This window comes from Clupea harengus, chromosome 7, assembly GCF_900700415.2.
Source record: "Clupea harengus chromosome 7, Ch_v2.0.2, whole genome shotgun sequence".
Classification (NCBI taxonomy): Eukaryota; Metazoa; Chordata; class Actinopteri; order Clupeiformes; family Clupeidae; genus Clupea; species Clupea harengus.
This window is the reverse complement of record NC_045158.1, coordinates 5,466,042-5,487,665: the sequence shown is the minus strand read 5'-3', so window position 1 is coordinate 5,487,665 and position 21,624 is coordinate 5,466,042. Positions and strand designations below refer to the sequence as shown.

Below are 21,624 nucleotides of genomic sequence, written 5' to 3'. Positions count from 1 at the left end.
GCTCTACTCGTGAAAACCTTCTCGAACACGTCCAGCACTCAAAATACATGGATAACTTTCATTACCTAAAATCTTTAGCTTGATTTTATCACTTCTGAGTGGTGGTACTGCAAAAGACAAGTCAACTTAACTCTACCTTCATATGTGAAAGCATGACGAGTTGGAGCTGCAGTTCACTGCTTTGGAACCTTTTTCTGATCTGAAATAAATGCACCCCCCTCTCCAGTGTCCAAGTGTGTCAACAAAAGACAGATGCTGTGAGAAGCAGTTCTTTTTAAATAAATACTCTGACTTTCCATTCGGCCGAAGGAGAGAAGAGAGTCTTTATGTTCACCTTTTCACAAGGGGCTTGACTAAGTTAAATATAGCCTTTATGTTCAAACCAAATAAGTGACTTCCACTGGCTACTCAACAGTACCCAGGAAGCCATGCATTGAATTTCATAACTTTTTTTTTTTTTTTTTTTTACATGAATTTGCAAAGGCTCTTTGCCACTAAGCATCTAAGCATTTGTGACATGTTAGACTGTGATTTCAAACAACATTGCACAAACACTAGCCACTCCTGCAGAACCCAGTGCTGCAGAGGGAGAATGGGAGCCCAGTCTAACTTGCTTATGTCACCGTTCCAATGGGGAGCATATGTTTTGCCCAGTTGGAAGACAGTATGGGGAAGCTTATAAACACAAAGTCAGCTTTTTGACACAAATCCTGGAAGCAGGCCTGTGTAACCTTCCAGCGAAGGCTTTCCTGCTGGGGCAGGACCATCGGAAACATGGGGAGGTTTTCCTGCCGAACGCGCTCCCTCCCCTCTTCATTGGAATGAGGAGGACAGGACAGGACAGATAACACAGTTATGCTGATGGTCGCCATGTTGATGGCTATGGCTAAGCGGCTTCCATTGTGTAATGTAGTGAGTGGTAAACATATTTCTTCCCTGTGCGCATTTACTCTACTGACCCTACAAAAACTGTGTGTGCATACTTGACTATGTGTGTGTGAGAGAGAGAGAGAGAGAGACAGAGATTAAGTCTGGTTTTAAGATACATAAGGTGGAGCATACATCCGTGTTTTTACTTACTTGATTACATGATAATTTAACTGTGTGCAATTAGCTACTTAGCGACAGCACACGTGCTAGTATTTTAGCACTGACTTTGAGTACTTTGTGGTCAGATGCTACATTTTATATTTGACTTGAGTGGTCTGTTTGGCATCAAGGAGAAGTGTGAACTCAGATCTGGACCGGAGTCAGCAGGGTTTTCCTCCTCGCCACGCCCTGAGATAATTCAAAGTACCATTCCTCCACTGAATTCATGAGCAAACAGCGTGTTCAAGTGTAAGTAAAAAACAGGCTGCCTGAAAAACCCAAACAGATGACTAAATAACCATAAAGTATATTTTAGTGCCTTAACAAAAGATTCTGAAATTGAAAGATACTTTCTGCTTTCTGTCTTAAATATTATACTGGCAACACTGGCTGTGATTTCAGAGTAACTGACGTTGAAACCATATCTGTTTAGTAAATGTTTTTACGGTGTTGTTTTCACATCAGAAACATTGAATCGGTGATATTCTGATAGAGTCAGGGTGTTAGTGACCTTGACTCTGGTGTCACATTGACTATTGCCCTGAGCTTTGTTGACTGGTAACGCTAGTATTGAAAACTAATTCAAACGATCAAGGTTTTAAAAGGTGAAATATGCAATTCTATATAATTGTTTTGTTAAATTCACTAACTTTGCGAATCCTCTAGCTGTCAGTTTTACGTGAGTGCTCAAAAAACCTCAAAAACTGTGTTGGTACACAGTCCTGTCAAATGGGACAAAAACGTAGTGGCTCGGACCAAGCCATAAACAATTCCAGCCAATCAACACATCGCTTCAGAAGCACAGAAGGGAGGGGTGTAATTAGATTTACTGTTGAGCTCAACTATCAGCAATCTTTGACCAGAATTGCAGAGTAAATGGGCTGGCTAGCAGTTAGGACCCTTGGTGTTCCAACTGCATTCCAACAAACAACCAGTGCTTTCGGTGTAAACTGGCATGAAAGTGTTACTGCCTGTGATCACCTGTATTTGAGATCATTGACGAAGCTGCTGCCCAGGAGGTTCTGGATGATTATCTTGGTCTCCTCCAGCAGGCTCTTGACGGCGGAGTCGCCCACAGCCAGGGTGACAATGCGGCCCCGTGGAAGGCTGCGAAGCAACTCAGTGAGCCGGCGGCTGTCGTTGCGCGAGTCGTGCGTGTCGAAGCGCTCTGAATAGATGACTGCAGCAGTGTCCTGGTCCACCACACGCAGGTTGATGCCGCGGCTGAAGTTACGCTGGAAGGAGTAGCCGCCCCGCTCCAGCCCAGATGCCGGCACCGTCCGGGTCAGCAGGGTCCAGGAGGGCCTCTCTTCCCCGTGGAGCTCCAGGGTGCCCCCGCTGGCCACGCCCAGAAACTTGCGGCCGAAGCTGGGCACCTCCAGCACGGCCCTCTCGTCGGAACGGCCTATCAGGGTGATGGTGGCTCGAGAGTTGTAACGGCATTTGGGAGCTCCGATGTGCAGGGCTCCACCGTCCTGGATCAGGATGTGCCGCAGGCGAAGGGTGATGTTCTTGGATCCGGCAGCATTGTCCACAAAGACGACCAGCCCTTTAAAAAGAATGTTTTTCTGTTTTGTTCTGTTACTGTTGTTGTTGTTGTTGTTGTTCTGAGACAACAACATACTGTACATTATTTGAGTTGAGTTGAACTGCCACCCAATCCCATTTGTTTTTCCCCAAGACCCAATTAATTTATTTCCTGTCCCAACAACAACGCCCCTGTAACAATGATCGAAAATGCTTTCTATATTTTCTTTTAGTACATCATCACTCACTGTGACACACTAAACATTCTTCTGATGACCTATGACTACGGTTGAGGACCCCAGCTCATGTGATCCACGCACCTCCGGATTTGATGGTCAGTGAAAAAAGGGTAGCAGAGGCGTCCAGCCGAAACTTCTGCCCCTTCTGCACCACCACCTCCTTCTGGGGGTCATGACCTGGACTCCAGCTGGTCAGAGAAGGGTTATGATCTGGACAGTTCTCTGTACAATTCCAATGGAAAGATGACAAACAAAGACACTAAGAGCATCAACTCACTGGTAAGGTGATGTATACAGTATATTACACTGAAACACACATTATGAACAACACAGAAATGTAAAAATGTATCAAGTACATAATCATAGTCTGTTGAGCTTCCGATGTGAGACAAATAGAAGTTTTCACTTCACTTCACTGACATTCGAAGACTCCAGGAGTCTCTGTGCATCACATCATGGTTCTCATGGAGCTTGGCAAAGACTCCCAGGGATCACAGAGGGCTTAATGGGCTAATGAAATGGATAAGTCAGCCCCCCTGTCAACTCTCTCTCTTTCTCTCCCCTTTACACACACTCACTCTTACATTATCTCTCTCCCCCCTTCACACTTCACTCTCTCTGTCACACACACAGACAGACACAGACAGACACAGACAGACACACACAGACACACACAGACACACACAGACACACACAGACACACACACTCACCATCGAGGACATCTCTGGAGGTAAGAGAGAGGACCAGGGTGAGGCAGAGGAGGAGAGCTCCGGTGGAGATGGCCGTGAAGATTAGGGCATTTTTATTGCTCTGCTGAGTCTGTGTGTGCTCCCTCACCTGACTCCCCTCCGAGAGGTTAAAGGTCAAAGGTCGCAGAGGTGGTGGGGCGGCAGGCTTGAGTGGCGGTGGGGGTGGGGCTTTGGGAGGGGGAGGGGAGCGCACAGGCACAATCCTGCCTGGTACGTATCCAGGAGACCGGTGGCTGTTTCCGTTGGATGGAGGCACAAACATGGGGATATGACGAGGGCCATCACTCACCTGCATGATATATCTGTCTTGCGACTTCCTGCAGAGTCAGAGAAACAGAGGTGTATCAGGACCTTTACCATTTCATTCAAGCTATTCATGTATCAATTCTTGAATTGCACACATTATCAGAGATGCATCCCGACTGTTAATATATACATCTACTATTTGAGCACATTGCATATAGACACCAGTGCAGAATGTAACATCCTTCATTAACTAAGTATGATACCTTGTTATTTTTTTGCTGACCACATGCATACCAATTAAGAAAATCTTAAAAACACTGAATAGAATGAGTGCTCGCACAAAATGCACCCACATTATTTTCACAAGAACACATTTTATTCCACAATAAAAGTGTTATGTAAACCCCTTGTTAAAACGAGCCCCTTTTTGCCTAGAGAGAGAAGGGTTTGTGGGGAAGCTCAGCCTCAGTGGCGTTCTGCTTGCTTTGATGGACCCTGCTCACTGTCTGCGGATCTCTGAGAGTTTCAGCTAAGAATTTGTTTGTGGGTGCTTGCCATGTCCTGCTTCAAAAAAGGGACGTGGAACCAATTACGAGTCACAAAACTACAACGCCCCCCCTCCCACACACACACACACAGTACCAGGGGTAGTTGTAGTTCCCTGTAGAATGTGCCCTAAAACCAATCTCTTCAGCTGTTTGTGCATTCTGTTTGCTGAAGTCTGAAACCAGCCTGTGATAATTAACTGATCCATAGTTGTTTCCAGTTTTAATTAAATCATGATGCCACTGCGATGTAGACAACATGGGATGAGTACTTGGATATTTTTTTCCGGAGAGTTACATGGAGAATTCAGAAAAGAAAGGAAGAACAGAAAAGACAAACAAACCCAGGGAGGGTTTTCACATTAGTCTGTAGTGAAACAAACTTTGAAAGTAGTAAAAAAAAAATTAAGCACCAACTTACTTCACATGACCAAATGCGCTTTATAAGATCAGACCAAACATTCATCATCATTGTATGGTGAACCCCTTTATATCAAAGGTGATCTTCAATGAAATCCATTCCTACAATACAACAGTACTCATTCCTAATGAAACTATAGGTTTGCGCTACAAGAGAGGTCACTCATATCTAATCCCACATTGTTACATGAGACAAACTTAATAAAATGTCTAAAATAGGTCTATTTGAGATTACAACTGCCTTTCTTAGACACCATGTAAGAAGCTACGTCCTCTTTAACTTTGAGTGAAATGCGCTTTGTTCAATTGGGGGTAAATGAAGGTAGGCGTCTCTTTGTGGGTTCCACACCTTTACTGTGGCTAAAATACAAACTCTTGGGCTTTTGGACTTTCTTTTACGGTGTGGTAACTGCTTCCTATCCTATGTTGAAAAGCTTGGGCATCTAGCCAATCTTAGGAGAATAAAAAACAACAATATATGACAGGTTTTCATGTAACTTAATGCAATTTCTTCTTCATTTGAACACTTTTTTTTGTTTTAAATATGTGCCTATTGTTAAATATCACTGATATTCCTCTACTAGGCCATACTGGGTTAAAAGGGTCAAGAAGTCATTTCATAATTTCTGTTTCTCAGAACTGTCTCTGTTTTTCTCCCAGCACGTTTGAAGGTGTTCTTGATTGCGCAACTTCTTGGCTGCACAATGAGTCCATGACTTTCTTTGGAGAAAGGTGAAGTAGGAAGAGGGGGTGACTCAGTCTTTTCCTTACTAGAAAGCGCTCATACCAGACCGCATTAAGGGAAACTTTCCTCTCTTACAGCTTCCAGGGATAGACCCCTTCAGCTATAAGAGAAACCCCCAAATGAGCTAACTCATGTCCTGTTCAAAGCCAGATGTCAGAAGACCACATAAAAACACATCAAACCTCAACGATGCAGGAAAGACCTGATGAAAAGCTTTTCTAGGACACCATGAAGGATAATTGGGGGAAAGTGGATCTCAAAAAGCAAAACAGAGGAGTGGGATTTAAGGTTTAGTTAAAAAGAGACTGGAGAGGGGACTGTGGCCTGAGGGTCTTCCTTACTTCAAAGAGCTGTAAGAAACAGCAGGACCACTGGGACTGCCCCCCACCCAAGGACATATCCAGTTAGAAAAGTGACTTATTTAGGGCCTGTAAACACCCTGTGCACAACAACAGCACCCCGCCAACCTTTTCAAGTGCCTCTCTCAGTCAAGCTACTGTGCATATACTCTATTTCCAAATACAAACCCCTTCAAAACTGACAGTATATAAATATGAGGATGATGATGGTGTCCATTATATTGAGAAGAAGTGAAAGCCAATCATTTGGGGTTTTGTAAATTGCTTAAGATGTGACTATAGAGTACACCAATGCTCACTGTTATTATTAACAGCCTGTGGTTTCAGATACATGCAGATACGTCCAATTAGTCAACCAAAACGTTGTATTTATCTTGTCTCAGCTCCAACGATTTAACAGCAACAAGGTGCGTGTTACAATGTAGCCATCAATGACTGTCCCATTGACAGAGCGCATCGAAATCTTCCACGGTACCAACAGTATCGCACCGTTTGTTGGAATGCCCAATTCAGATTGTCTTGAGGGTTTGACAAGCTCGTTATCTTTTACCTTTGAACGACAATTAAAGTCATGAAACAATTGGCGGGATTCAGCAAACCAGTGTTAAATCGCTTCGTAGAATCTCATTCACTTGCTAAACGGTTAACAAACTCGTAGTGCTGAGTGATCGAGCTTACCTTTCGCAAGATTATGCTGTCCCTGCCCTTGCCATTCGTTCTCTCACATCCAGACGGCGTTGTTTGGAGCGTAAACACAGGTGAGTAGTCGCGAAAAATAACAACTAACGGATCGATTTTAGTTCATTTTTATACTTTGTTCACATGGTGTCTTCTTTCGGGGCTGTAGTCAGCCAGCCCCCGTTACAGGCAAGGCTCCGAGAGGAAGTGAGATGGGAGGCAAGCATTGGACATGAGAGCTGACGAGGAGGGGCCTCGCCTCGACCGCTGTTCACACGTCGTACGTACCGCTGTTGCCACTTTCTGTCGCTAGCGGGGACTGACAAACAGTAGGGCTGAAAAGCAAGCTTACGCTTGAACATGGGCTACTTGTGTTGTTAAACCAAAGTCAAATTCGGCTTGCTTTTCGCAACGAGCCCTGTCTATATAATCATGAACCATAAAAAATTGTTTTGTTATTCATAGGGCACGCCTTATTTGGTCCAGTCAAACGCGCTCTGACGAAGGCACAAAGTGCTGGTTTACTTTCTTTTGCTTTAGGATTTGAAACACGTTACACATTAGTTAGCAATTAATATTACTCAACCGACCATCACCTATAGACTACCGGTAGAAAAGTTACAAAACGTCAGATTGGCAGTAGGCCTACTATTATCCTACGTCATTTGCCTATTTGATAACACCACAAGCAATGTATGTACCATATACATTAAGTATTAACATCCGATTAAGAATAACAATCTGAGCGGCTAAACTATTCCTTCTTTTTCATCTGCCCACATCCATACATCGACTGCTCTCTTGCTGATGGACTTAACTGACACATCCTACTGTCTCTTTCATGCACTCTCACTTCATTGTTGGCATGTGTTCACTCTGCCCAAAGCTAGGGTTCAAGGGCAAAGCCAAGTGACTTGAGGCTGTAGCTGTGTCCTTGTGAGATCATAAGGACTCTTTATAGAAACAGTGATACATGGAGGCATATTTAAGCTTCCTGTGGAGGAGACTACATGTTTGTGAACACTGAAGTTGAACTTAATTCCACATTGTTCTCTGGTTGTTCCTTAGAACATACCCAAATTCATTCCAAGTCACGTGTAAACAAGTAGTCTGTACCAAACAGTCGCTGCACAAAGATAGTGCTGTTCATCTCTGACAGCTGTGCATGTGTACTACTACTTAAATCAAATTACACACCATATAGTATGTTTCTTCATCCTTCTGAAGCAAATTCAGCATGTTGCATTATTATACAGCAGACAACACTGGGAATCTAACACTCACATAATTCGTACAAAAAACAATTTTGTTTTCACTCTGTTTTCTTTCAAGTAAATTTTTTTATTTTCCGGTAACCTTCTGTAGAGACTATAGCCATTATTATTACAAGTTCCTTCAATAAAGAAATGCATCTTACAAAAAATGAAAATACACAGAATGAAAGTTTGAAGTGTGTAGTTCAACCTGATTAGTCCAAATATATATGTCACTGAATAATCAATTAATAGCTATATTAGTAACAATAATAATGAGGATGATAAACAGTAATAACAACTGCTATTATCATTATTACTATTTGATAATACAGTTAAGGAAGAAATAATCAAATAATCGTTTAAAAAAAAAAATCACATTACTTGCAAAATGGAATTGGATGACAAGTAATTTCATGTCAAGTTTATGTCAAGAAAGTAATATTTTTATGAGGCTTTTAAACATCAACATTTCACTCTGAAATCCCCCACACACCACCTCATCACTGGAATACTTGCTACCCATCTATTAACGATACGATGTCGACATATACTTTATAGACAGTGACATTGGCAAAAGACAACGCAACAATGCTTTGATGTCAAGTGATTTTTTTAACAAAAAGGTACAGGTGTACAGCATCATCGCTGTCTAAAACAGACAAGCTGTAATGACGTTACAGACAAATGTGCAAAACGGGGTGGGGGGAGGGGAAGGGGTTACACGCTACACTTTGAACCTCCACGCTCACATTTGCTTTTCTACAAAGGTATTTTAGTGTCGGCACATGATGTGATATCTGTCGTCGTGTGTGAGAAGCCCGACAAGGCTTCTGGAGTAGCCACACTTGGACCGCGTTCTGTACACTTCTACTCTTGGTGTCCGTAGGCGTTCACCGAATGGGCAGGATGTACGATTGCATAACATGGAATAGCTGTTGGTTTTAATATCCAGCATTTCTCAAACAGTCTAAGACATGACAGTCATCTAGTGGTGGAACATTTTAGGAGAAAGAAAAAAAGATTTCTAGATGGCCTATAAACATGTCCGTACAAAGTGAGACAATTCTATTCACATATCAGGGCTTTGATATGCAGAGGATTTGGCAACACTGGCACAGCAATTGAATATGTTTTTTTTGTTTTGTTTTAACTTCCGTACAGTACTTAGTCATTTAGAACACAAAAAAAGCATCTAAGAAGAACAAAACAGAACTGCAAGAAGAACCCGCGACTGGGATTGAATGGTTTCCGGTTCTACCATCAGTGGGACCACAGGATACTGACTGGTGCTAGTTCCAGCGTAGTCGACCTGCACATGCCATCCCGAGATGAGGTCAAGGGGTCCTTACCGTGGATCACCGAGCCCTCTGAAAAGGCAGCAAGAAGGCCACTTGCAAAAAACAAATAAACAAAAAAAATAAAAAAACACGACAGACATCTTGGATGACACGTTGTCTCCAAAAAACCACTGTGCATTGCAACATACAATGATAGAAAAGATAAAGATAAAAATCATAATAAAAAAAAAAATACAACTTCAAAAGGAAAAAACTAAAGATAAATGCATTCTGAAGTTCACAGTTGCTTGAGTTGAGCCCACAGGGTGCTGCGTCAGGGAGTCCTTCTACAAGTTAACCAGCTCGTGGGCCACAAACTGTTTCAAGCGCTCCAGGTACTGTCCGTAAAGCTCCACGTCGTTGTGGCCGGCACCTTCTACCCAAAGGGGCTCCACCGGCCGCTGGCAGCGCTCATACAGGGCCAGGCCGTGGGAGAAGTCGATCACCTCGTCCTCCGTACCGTGGATCACCAGGACTGGTGAGGTCACTTTGGAGATCTTGTCAATGCTGCGAGGGTGGGGGGGGGGGGGGGTCAGAGTTCATAAGAAGTACAAGATATTTACATTACAAAGAAAATTTACAAAGAAATCTACAAGTGAAGTGATACATTCTGGTGAATACATAGCTATGGGGAAGTTTTAGACTAATGAAAATTGAACCCCCATTGCCTTTAATGACCTGGAGGAAAGGCAGGAAACTACTATAAATAAACTACTAAAAACACTGAAACAGTTTCACAGACTGTGTAAATGAGCTTTGTACTAAGTTTAAGGGTTGTAACGTTGATTGAACTTGAAACTGACCACACACTCATAAATGCACATTTAAACTGTAGGTGAAATAAGAAGGAATCCAACATATAGGAAGACTACCCTAATCTTAATTAGTGACAAAGCGATGCAAGGCTGCTTTACAACTTGATTATTCAATCAGATAACCACCAGAGGGCGCAAAATCCTATCCTAATAACATCCTAATGACATCAAACACCACAACAGGCGTTCTCTCCCCTGGAAACCTGCAATCAAAGAGGCAGGGGGGAAATATTTCCAGCCAGGAGATATTAATCATACAGTAGCTAGAGGATTATGCCGTATCAATGAGTGTAGATAGGCTCATAAAGTCACATGATTTAAACATACCAATGCTATTTTGTGGTCACTAGGTGGAAGTACAGGTGTACAAAGAGAAGAATGCATGTGCAGAATCAGAAGAGTAGGAATGAGCAGCTCACTTGGGGAAGGCGTCGAAGCAGTAGGTCTTCTTGGTGTCGGGGAAGGCCACACGCATGCCAGAGGTGAGAGGGGAGTGGAGCACGACGGCCGCGCTCTCGTACCGCGACGCCAGGTCCACTGATGGCACCGTGCCGATGCTCTGGCCGTACACGATGACATTCTCCGGTCGGATACCGTACCTATGCGACACAAACACGCAAAACATCAGGGGAGTTACCAACCAGACACCAACATCACCAACAACAGCCTGAAAAACACCCACCAATCACAACTGTTACAACCGCTAAAACACACATATACAATACATATATACATCATGGAGATTACAGATGTAACAAAATATTTCACTCAATGCTTAAACTGTGATCAAGTTCAAGTACCGTCGGGGTCCTTATCCGTATAAAGCTGAACTTTGTATTCCAATTAAATCAGCTTATACACCACTGTTACTAACTACACAGGACTCACTAGCAATGCTCACACGTCTACTCAAGTGGAGCAAGCAATAGCAGGCACTCATGAGGTCAACCAATAATTGAAGGTGCTTATTTAAAAAGAAGTAAAGGCTCAAAACTAGGGATGTGTTGCACTATGACCACAACCAAGATTTTTCTTTCTCCCTCTCCCCGTCCTTCTCATAGGATGGGGTGGTGGCCTGGTCTCATGACCTGGGGGGGCGCTACAGAGCACATTCCAGCCCTGATTAAGGAGAACGTGACCGACTCAGTCAGCTGACAGCCCCAAAAAGGACTGGGGAAGAAAGAAAGTTCAAAGCTGCAGGCTGTCTGGGTGGAGATGGAGATCAGTCTTATATGTAGGGGGAGCACAGACACAGTCATTCATTCAGTCTGAGATGCCCCCCTCTCCCCCCTGGCCAAGAGACACTAAGCAGGCGCAAAGGACACAACAGCACCTCTCCACGACCGTTTCAAATACATTTTATGACGGGGGTGGGAGGAACACACTGACCTTGTTTCACACACAAATTGCAATGAGGGTTATGAGGGTTAGGTTATACTGGTTGCTCCACATCAAGTAAAAAAAACATATTGAACCGCTTCGCTTCGCAAGCCATCTAACCGGAGAAGGGGGGGGGGGGGGGGGCGCGCTAGCTTGGCTTTATTTCCTTGTGGTTTCCCTGGTTGGATGAACTCACCCAACCCCTCCTGTGTTCATCCCCATTACGCAAGCCCTCCAAAAACGCCATCATCTATTTAGTCATGAGGGACCCATACACACACACACACACACACACACACACACACACACACACAGCTGTTCAATAATGCATCGCTACATTTTCCCCCTCCATGTCTCTTTCAGTCTGCCTCCGCTGTGGCCATGTTGAGGCATGTCATACTGCCTGTATTTACACCCAGATGGAAGATGTGTGTGTGTATGTGTATGTGTGTGTGTGTTTTGAAGTTAAGGTGCAAAGCTACGGGATCAAGCATTCCATGGAGGCTGATGAAAACGGGCCAAATATTAGCTCCTGATTCAGTCATGCTTCAATCCGGAAACAGCCCTGGGCTTTAGTCTATAGTGTATTTGACCTTATATGAGTTGGGATTTTAAGACGTTTCAGTGTACTAAATAATATATAATATATATAGTTCCACACAACAATTTGCAGTACCCCCGTGTGGCCAGCATGACAATGTGGGAACAGGTGATTTACTACTTCCAACATAACAGAGTAATAGAGTGCAATTACTGGAATGATTAACAATTGAAATGGTCCGACTTTCCCTTGCGTGAGAGGCCATGGTACATCATCGAGACCGGTTATCACCTCACCCCATACCTCTGGCTGATGGATAATGGCTTTCCATCAGCCAATATAAGGCACTGATGCGTTACAGATGAAATCCAGATGCAAATATAAACAAATAAATAAATAAACAAACAAATAGATTATTTAAAAAGAAAACACCCAAAACAGGTCACAGTATCAGTCAAAATATACCCACATCATTTTCTCAATCACATCAGATATGCGCGTGACTACTGGTCAAAGTATCATAACAGCAACGTGTGCATTCCCTCGAAAACAACAAACTTAATGTGAATCATAAGATGAGTCAACTCAATCAAGCGCTACTTCCAAACATAGGAAGATTACTTGACTGCAACAGTAAATCACAAAAGAAATAGATCTTTGTGTCTCCATAACCACAGATTCAATGAGGGCATAAGCTCACGTGAGTCAATTACACCCTTAATGAGACCTGTCCTTGACCTCAGTGCTTAACTGTCTCTCTTGCTCTTGCTCATTCTCTGTGTGTGTGTGTGTGTGTGTGTGTGTGTGTGTGTGTGTGTGTGTGTGTGTGTGTGATGGGGTATAGGGTTATATCTGTATGAGGAAGAGGTCAGAAGAGCAAACCCTGTATATTCCACGAGCAAGCATCTAATTCAACAAGGACGTTTTTTCCCCCCACTTCCTGGCTAGAGAAGGTTGCCATGGCTGCAGCTGGTCCTGTCCTCCAAGGATATCAGTTGCTAAGCAACCAGTCAATATTTGACTTGGTGAGATTTGCTGATGGAACACCACCCCAAGTCACAACATACATCTATTTAAACCTTTAAAACTCTGATGTAAACTTGGGGCTTTTCCTGGTGTACATCAAAACACACACACACACACACACACACACACTCCGTTCACCCATATACATCACTTTTTAGTTTTTTTTTTCTTTTTTTCTACTAGTTGTTGATTTCCTTTTCTTTCTTTTAATTCCTGTCTAAATGTATTATCTGTCTATTTACCTCAACTGGAAAGCACTTAGAACTCCTGTTGTTTTCGAATGTGCTATACAAATAAAGTTACATTAGAAGTGGTTTAAGAGCAGTTTAACATTTAAGGGTGGTCTTCAGAAATGTGAAACTATTGATCATCTCCTCTCCCCTTCCCTCTCTCTCACTCACTGGCTTCTCTGAGCAGCCGACAGCCATGTCTGAACTCACGAAACACACAGGGTGGAGACACCATTCTCCAGCGCCATAACGGCACTCCTCTTGGCACTCTCTGTGCCGCCACTATGGCGTAACCGCCCCCAGCGCAGGTGTGTTTGGTGCTCACTTGATGAGTCAGGGACAGCTCACTCACGGTACAGGTAACCCTGGTGTGACAGCTGAGGGTTTGGCAAAGAAAACACGCCCCACATGTTCAGACTTTGGCACCTTGAGCAACATGTGAAAATACCACCCTCCAGCTAGAACAGATAAGAGTGCTTCAAAGTACTCGGAAGGGCTTGGGGGATGAAACTTTGTCAAGGCTACAGGAATCTGTCTAACATTTATTTTTTATTTTTTTAAATACGCCTTTAGGAAATTGTGATCAGTTATGCTGTATCTTATGAAGATTTCGGCATAGTACTCTGAAATGTTAATTGAGTTTCTTAGCTGCTCAAAACAAACTAAAAATATAGCTTATAGATAGCATACAACTTCATACTATCTTAACCACACACTTACCTTGGAAAGATATGCAAAAGAGACAGAGAGCTAAGGACTTGTTTTTAGTCCTTCAAAAATGATGTCCTGAAATGTAGACTACATTTCCTGTTCTAGTTCCTGTGTATGTATTGAGTGCTGTTAAATGTCAAAGTATATGGTATGTCACACAAATTAAAGTGCTATTTTATAGCTTCAATGTTACCAAATAATGTAGGCTAAATGCAGACCAAATAATAAACAATTATCAAATAATCTCAAAGAATTATTTTATTGTGTTAGCTGGTCCAGATATCCTGTACCCTCCAGTTAAGACACCACAGGGACTGAAGACAGACCAGATGACTGATTAAACACACAGTGCAGGAGGATAAAGAACTAGTTGCACTGACTAGGGTATGTGTGGAAATCTTGGGGTATGTGTGGAAACCTTGGTGGCAGTGGAATTCTATCACAGCCATCATAGTGTGGAAGCGCTCTGGACGTCAACAACTGTAATTCAGTTTGCCTTCCGACCGGTGTGGAGTATTGGGTGCATGGACTGAACAGGCCCACTTATCTTAATGCCCAATTACCCTTCCCATACTTATGCAGAAATCTAATGCTGACTGGAGGACAGCACTTTACCCTACCCCCATGATCCACTCTTTTTTTGGGTGTGTGTGTGGGTGCTGCTGCTGAAGAAACCAAACTATTAATTCAGCCTCTCAACATCTCAAGCAAGAGAGGAGACAGGCTGTTGCAAGCTGAGCATAAAGCTGTAAGCCCGACAAGAACAGGCAGTAGTGCGGTAATGTAATCGCTACTTTCAACGACTTCATACGCGCTACTGGTCTTCTTTAACTCAAAATCCGACTTGTTTCAAATACTGCAGTTTGCTTGTGTGTGATCCAACTACTGACCCACAATAAAGTAAGCAGCACACAAGTGGGGCACAAGAGAGAGAGAGAGAGAGAGAGAGAGAGAGAGCTGTATAGGGCCAGTATGAGGATCAGGGGAGTCTGTCGGGCGTGCAGTGGTGGCAGGTTTAAGCTGGCCTCGACAGTTTGTCAGCAAACACTCTCACACACACACACTCTCTCTCTCTCTCCCCCCCCCCCTTCCCCCACCACAACCGCAGCAGCCGAATATAACAGGATTCAAGGGATTTCACATTCAATGCAAATTCCAGTTTTTCCTCCCGTTTCTCAATCCCCAAACCCCCCCACCACCATTCTTTCCATGTATTCCTCCCTCACTTTCTTTTAATCTCATTCCATCGATTTTGCTCTCTCTCTCTCTCTCTCTCGCTCTCTCACACACGCAAACAGATCGTACAGGCCTGCCATCTAGTTTTGAGGGGCATAATTAGATAAACCCTGACTTCGTTCTACTTTGACAGAATGAGATTAAATGGCCAATTTCTTGCTGCTGACATGGAATTGCAGCGGCTGAATATCGCTTGCCTGCTACTCACTGATGCCGGCCTGCCTGCCTGCCAAATTTGTGACAAGTCCGCCAACGCGCTTAAAAAAACCTGCTTAACACGCTTGCGCGCAAAACACAAAATGTGCTGAACTTGAATCAGACAAGACGCACACCGGGATCCAGAAATGCCTTATTTATTCTACCCTTAAAACTAAGGTGGGAGGCCTCACAGAGAGAACGCTGCTTAACTGCTCCTGCTGACACACACACACACACACACACACACACACAGATTAGCTGCTATGAGAACAGTGGTCTTTGTATCCGCGCCAGCAGCAGCAGCAACAGTAGCAGTCTTGCCAGTTTTAACTTCAGTTCTGGGACTGGGGGAAATGTAGGTCTTCTTGTAAGAGCAAGAGCAGAGAAATGCTGGCTCCAGTCCTCACTTCCAAGGCAGCGCAGCGGCTGCACAGCAGTGTCACCACACATCCCGCGCGCCCCTAAGTGGAGCATCGCCCCTTCCAAACACATTTAGCAGTGACAGAGAGAGAGAGAAAGAGAGAGAGAGAGAGAGAAAGAGAGAGAAAAACAGAAAACAGAGAGAGAGAGAGAAAAAAACAGAAAGAGAGAGAGAGAGAGGTGACGCACCAGCACAAGGTATTTTTCCTTTGGTTAAGATTTCCACCATCTACTATGCTGTGTGTGTGTGTTTGTGTGTGTGTGAGCTTCTAAGCCCCTTAATGGTATGTTGCACTGCATTTGCACATCCTTGCAGTCACACGTTCTCAGACAAAGCATCTCTTTCTCTTAGAGGTCAGTGAGGAACACCACAACACAACCAACGCCACATAGGAGACAGCACTTCACATCTAAGGCTTGATTCTCACCTCACCTGATGATACACAAAGCCATCACAAGTTCTTTAAACTCACTCACTCACACACACACACACCCCCCTCAGTGCCGATATGCATGTGATTGGACTTGAAAGACCATTTGTGTTTCAGAGTCTCCCTCTTCGTCTCCCTCTCCGACACACACACACACACACACACAATGGACCAGAAACAGTGTGACCCAGAGGAGCTGGTATGTTGACGTCTGAGCCATTCTGCTGTACTTGCAAGAAATGACACATGAAAGCTCCCTCTCTCTCCACAGTCCACCCCCCTTTTTTTATACATTTTTTTTTTTTGACTCAAAGTTTAACCACAACCAGAGCACAAGGACAGATGCGGAAAGAGCCTTGCAAGCCTCTAGAAGAGCCACAATTTGGTTATTTCAGTGAATGCACAGCCCACGGTCATCCACTCAACTCAATCAATCAATAGCACTTATGGCTAAGGGAGGAGAGGTGCGCAGATAAATTAAATAAACCCAAGAATGAGACAATGAACCGGAATGCTGGTGTAGCCATGAATGGATAAATGTGATTCTGTGCAATACACACAAAGGGCCTACGGTCACAAGATGGAGGGTGAACCGGGAAGGAGAAGGGAGACTGCACATAATACACAGTTGAGATAGACATTCCGGACCATTCTGTGAAGAGTGACTGTGCCGGCAAGAAATGGAGTAAAACCAGTTGCTATGTACATCCGTGTTCAATAAACAAATCTATGCTGACTTGCAGGTTCTGTGTCTGTGTGTGCCTATTTGCCCTAGCCTAAGCTGAAGTACCCGCCAGGCTGCATCCTTGTCCGGGTGTATGAACTCATCCTTAACCACTGCCACACAGCATCTCCCCATAAATACACAATCTCATTTTTACCTATGTGTGTGTGTGTGTGTGTGTGTGTGTGTGTGTGTGTGTTTGTTTTTATGCCTCTAACCTTCTCCTCAATGCCTGCCACTGAACTTCAGCATTCAGGTGCTTTTCAGTGCTTTGTAATTATTAGCAGCACGTACATATACACAACATATATTGTACATATTCCAGTATTCAATGAGTATACATATTTCTGTGTTCTACGAGTATTCCTGTGAGTGCTCGTGCATTTACTTTTGCTTTGTTCGTTTATGTTTGTCCATACACGTGTGGGCAAGCGTGTGGGCATCTCCATCTCGCTCACCTTGTTCGAAGCGCATGCCAGGCGGCATCAACGTCGGCATACAGGTTCTTCTCGGACGGCTTGCCCGAGCTGGCGCCGTAGCCCGAGTAGTCGTAGGAGAAGACGTTGCAGTTGATGCGCGAGCCCAGGCCGATGTAGAAGCTGCTCATCTGACCCAGGTCAACGGCGTTGCCGTGGGAGAACAGCAGCGTGTAGCGGGCACTCGGCGAGCAGCGCACGAACATGCAGGCGATGCGGTTGCCGCGCGTCGTGCGCGTCATGAAGCACTCGATGGCGTCCTTCTCGCGCGCCGAGTACTGCCAGTCTGCGCGTTCGCTCAGGTGCAGCGTCCAGCGGCTGCCGCTCTCGTCGCACATCAGCGAGTAGGTGGGCTCTGGCGGCAGGAAGGCCAGCTTGGAGGCGATCTTGCCTGGGCATGGCGGGCAGCAGAACAGGCAGCAGAGCTCGCTGAGGGACAAGTGGTTCATCCTCTGTGGACAGGACAGACCAGGAGGAAGGGAGCGAGGTATTAATGGTACGATTAAAAGTACAAAGATAAACATATATATTGGGGAAACCTGTTCATAGACGAAGAGGTACATAGCACAGGACTTTCTCCGGAAGTCATTACATAGGCTTACACATCATAGCACATTCTAGGGAAGGGGAAGAAACACAACCAGCCAAAACTACAAAAACACAGCGCAGAGATCCACATGAGACAGCTGGACTATCATCTACAGACAACACTCACATAGCAGGGGGTGAGTGGACACAGGGACAAAGCATACAAAAAAGAAAAAAACGGGAGGATCAGAACCAGAAAAATAATCTGGGTGGAGAAGGGGTTGATGGGGTAGCGATAGCCACCTCACATAGTTCATCCTCAGCCAGCCAGCCAGACACACACACCATAGGGATAAAAAAAAGCACTGAGACTGACATCTGTGATATCAGGATTAGGATATTGAAATAGCTAGGTTTCAGCAGATGAAAGAAACAGATGACTTGAAACATTGTAACCAGTGAATAACAGACCAAAGAAACAAAACCCTGAATCTTAACAAGAATCTTACATATTTACATGTGTATCTTGTCAATTGTTGTTCAATTCCAGTTTCTGTTGTTTTGGAAGGGGGAGATGCTACTCCTCCTCATGTCTTCTTCTGTACCTCTGTAGTACTCCTGGCATGGCTGATACAATCATCAAGAATATTTCTACATTTCCTTTACGATCAACAAATTATCTTTATATCTACCACCAAAGGCATAATCTTAAGAGATTCTTTCATCACCAAACATGACACTGGGATACAGCTCTGTCCTGGGTGGTTTTCTGAGCAAGGGATAAACAATCTGAATGTGCAACACTGTTGCAGCTCAAACACTGGGGAGATGGTGACATTCCCAATTCAACAACCTACCAATGTCTGCTTGAAAGACCTTTGTAGGATTCCAAAGGATTCCAATACTAACATCCTACAGACGGTATAAAACGAAGGCCACAGTTGGCATGTTTAAATTACACTTGTATTTCATAAAAAATAGGCCACACTAAAACCCCAAAAGAAGCCCTATGCTTTACAAAAGGAAGCAGAGAGGGAAAACACTGATTATGACACATTTCTAATTCATATAAACAAGGTGACAGATATAAATATAGGCCAACTTCTAGCAATCTAAAAGAGCCAATAGTTTTCATGAGTTAATTATTTTAACCAAAAAAGAAGAGTTAATTAAACTATAGGCTAAGGTATTGACTGAAAGAACTGCTCATTCTACTGGAAACACATTTCAGTTTACATGAGACTTCTATTCGTCTTAGTGGATATGTAACTCATAAACTTGAAAAACAAGTACAATCTATTGGGACTTGTAACCTGCCGGAAATGCAATTCTTCCAAAACATTCACCCAAAGACATATTTCAATCGTTAACCCTTTATTTCCCTGTGGCTCTCTAGCCAACGTAACACGAACAACGAACCCCACCACTACCACACTTCATCTATTAAACAGCCACTATCATGTTGGCTGCACTAACTGCATGTCATAAGACTGAAATATTAGCTAGATACCTGGAACAAACTAGACTGTCAGTTTACAGCTAACCCACTCAAAAGCTGTAGTAAGTCGCACAAGTATTGGTACTACACCAAAAGGATTCAGTTTGAGAAAGGACTGGCAACCATATCACACAAACAAGCCAATAGGCTAGCTGTCTAGCTACAGCTGATGGTAATTAAGAGTGGTGTAGTGTCGCTAAGGTTAGTGTTAAATAACCTGCATGTTTAATCAAACAGTCATCAATCAGAACCAGAAGCGTTAACTAACGTGTCATTCGGTTGCTATTTAGCTTCTAACATAGACGGTCTCACAGACCTTCAGTAGCTATCTTACTTACTGAGTAGTTCGCTAAACAGCGTTACATTAAACTGACAAAAGGTTAGCAATTTCACACCTACTGAAAAAAACAGCTAAGTTAGCTAGCAGCCCGCTATCCTAGGTTACACACTTACCTATACGAACGTTGATCTGTTCCGACTCAAGTGGGGAGTATTTCTCGAAAGGCGTTTCTAACACTCACAAGGGATTCCGGTTATTTACAATACGTCTATCGTAGACTCCTGATATAACCCAATAGCTAATTATTTGTTCAGTGTTACAGCTAACGTTACTAATTGCTCTCTCCTTCGTATGAGCAGTGAAGCCCGTCGCTTCCAGTTTCTGCCCAAACCTTGCTTGAACTGCTGACCGATGTCAATTGGTCCTTTCAACATGTGGTCTAAATGACAGTTTGTACTTAATCAAAGGGCGAACTGTACTTTAAAATAACAGTGTTTCTGAATGGTTTACAATGCACCGTTAGATTGCCCTGTGTTGATAAGCTTCTAATTGCTGTTTCTGATTAGCTTGGTTAGCTGCCTTCTGTTTTCTTCTGCAAAACCGGATATAAGGGTTAGACAAATGACAGGTACTGTAACCAATTACATTCGAAGGCTATGTGACCAAACACCAATGGAAAAAGGTCCTCCAACTTTAAAAGGCGGGATTGTTCTTGAGTGTAAAGAAATTGGGCGTGTTCCTGAACGTAAGGTTTTTACAACGAGTGTAGGCTTCACCGCAATACACAACTACTTCAGAGGTTGAATTAAATTACAATGTTGCTTAATCAAGAGTTAGTTTTAATATCAGACGTATTGCCTTCTTATGGTGCAATCATAAATTATATAATCTACACTTTCTCAGGAGGTATTTGATTGTGATATGATACATCACACATGCCCTTAGAATTATTTAAAGGCTGCATTACACTGTAATGTGCAGGGGGCTAGTGAAGCTTCCACAAGATCTAGGTAAGAGACTGTAAGTGACTCCAGCATGCTGTGTAATTCAGGGAGAGCCGTCCCAATGCCAGTGTGGGTAAAAAGTCTACTAGGCTATCAAACTTGCTAGGTACGTCATAGAGACATCATATCTCGTGTCGCGTTTTGCATATCGACTCCTCATTTGTTAAGAGTTGTAAACCTCTGCTCGCGGAGTTCAAGGGTGTAGCTGTTGTAGTTATGCCTGAGATAAAATGTGTAATATAAAGAGGACCTTTTCACGTTGATGCTGCTGGTCAACTATAGTGGTGAACTGTAGTAATAATCGGTGAGTGTCTGTGGTCCTAGTTTTTGTGGTGTGTCCTGCACTGTTGGCACTGGTCGGACCTTTGTCGGCAGCTTTTTGGCCAACACAACATATTGTGAGAGAGATCACTCTGGCTGTTCAGCTGTGGACGATTGGAACAGGAAATCATTTTTTTAAATCGGAGGTTTCATGTATCTCCAGCTCTTGCGACAGGTTCAGGAAAGCCCCTTATAGCACTGTCCATGATTTAACTCATCAAGTGCAGTTTCTCCTTATCCTGCTTTCTTCTTCCACAACCCCTAGACCAACAAGCCCTGTTTGAAGTGTCTCTTCATCTTCATTCAATGTCTTTGTTCACACCACAAAATGTGTGGTCTGCAAGGATAGGAACGGTTCCAATGTGCACAGAGCTCCTGAAAGTAAGACTGGCACCCTCTTGCAGCAAACATCAGTTAGTTTCACAGACCAGCGGGATCTGAACCCGGTACCTCTCACACCCAAAGCGAGAATCATACCCAGACCAACAAGCCCTGACGGACCTGGCTCTTTATTCAATGTCTTTCTTAACACCACAGAATGTGTGGTCTGCAAGGAGATCCATGGTTCCACTGTGCTGCACAGAGTTCCTGAACGTAAGACAGGAGCTCCTCTC

At 43.7% G+C, this 21,624-nt stretch overlaps 2 protein-coding genes across 2 annotated transcripts in view; both read right to left on the bottom strand.

Moving 5' to 3' along the window:
* cemip2 (cell migration inducing hyaluronidase 2) overlaps nt 1-6,817 on the bottom strand; it is a 28,466-nt gene extending 21,649 nt beyond the window's left edge. The window contains exons 1-4 of the mRNA XM_031570260.2: nt 6,599-6,817; nt 3,567-3,922; nt 2,937-3,077; nt 2,071-2,638 (exon numbers count right to left, since the gene is read on the bottom strand). Coding sequence (XP_031426120.1) covers nt 2,071-2,638; nt 2,937-3,077; nt 3,567-3,900 — 1,043 coding nt within the window. The 5' untranslated portion in view covers nt 3,901-3,922; nt 6,599-6,817. The remainder of the gene's footprint in view (nt 1-2,070; nt 2,639-2,936; nt 3,078-3,566; nt 3,923-6,598) is intronic.
* A 1,101-nt stretch (nt 6,818-7,918) lies between these two features.
* On the bottom strand, nt 7,919-20,293 carry abhd17b (abhydrolase domain containing 17B, depalmitoylase). The gene is made up of 4 exons (XM_012830440.3): nt 19,859-20,293; nt 17,362-17,831; nt 10,426-10,605; nt 7,919-9,698 (listed from the first exon to the last, which is right to left on the bottom strand). Exons 2-4 carry the CDS (start codon nt 17,826-17,828, stop codon nt 9,479-9,481), a joined length of 867 nt encoding a protein of 288 aa, XP_012685894.1. The 5' UTR covers nt 17,829-17,831; nt 19,859-20,293; the 3' UTR covers nt 7,919-9,478.
* Between the last annotated feature and the right edge of the window lie 1,331 nt (nt 20,294-21,624).

Bases quoted from the DNA above. Each gene is read 5' to 3' on its own strand.
- abhd17b (XM_012830440.3), bottom strand. From the start codon at position 17,828: ATGAACCACTTGTCCCTCAGCGAGCTCTGCTGCCTGTTCTGCTGCCCG. The intron at 10,606-17,361 runs GTGAGCGAGATG...TGTGTCGCATAG, and splicing joins TGGCATGCGCTTCGAACAAG to GTACGGTATCCGACCGGAGA. The intron at 9,699-10,425 runs GTGAGCTGCTCA...CCACCCTCGCAG, and splicing joins TGCTTCGACGCCTTCCCCAA to CATTGACAAGATCTCCAAAG.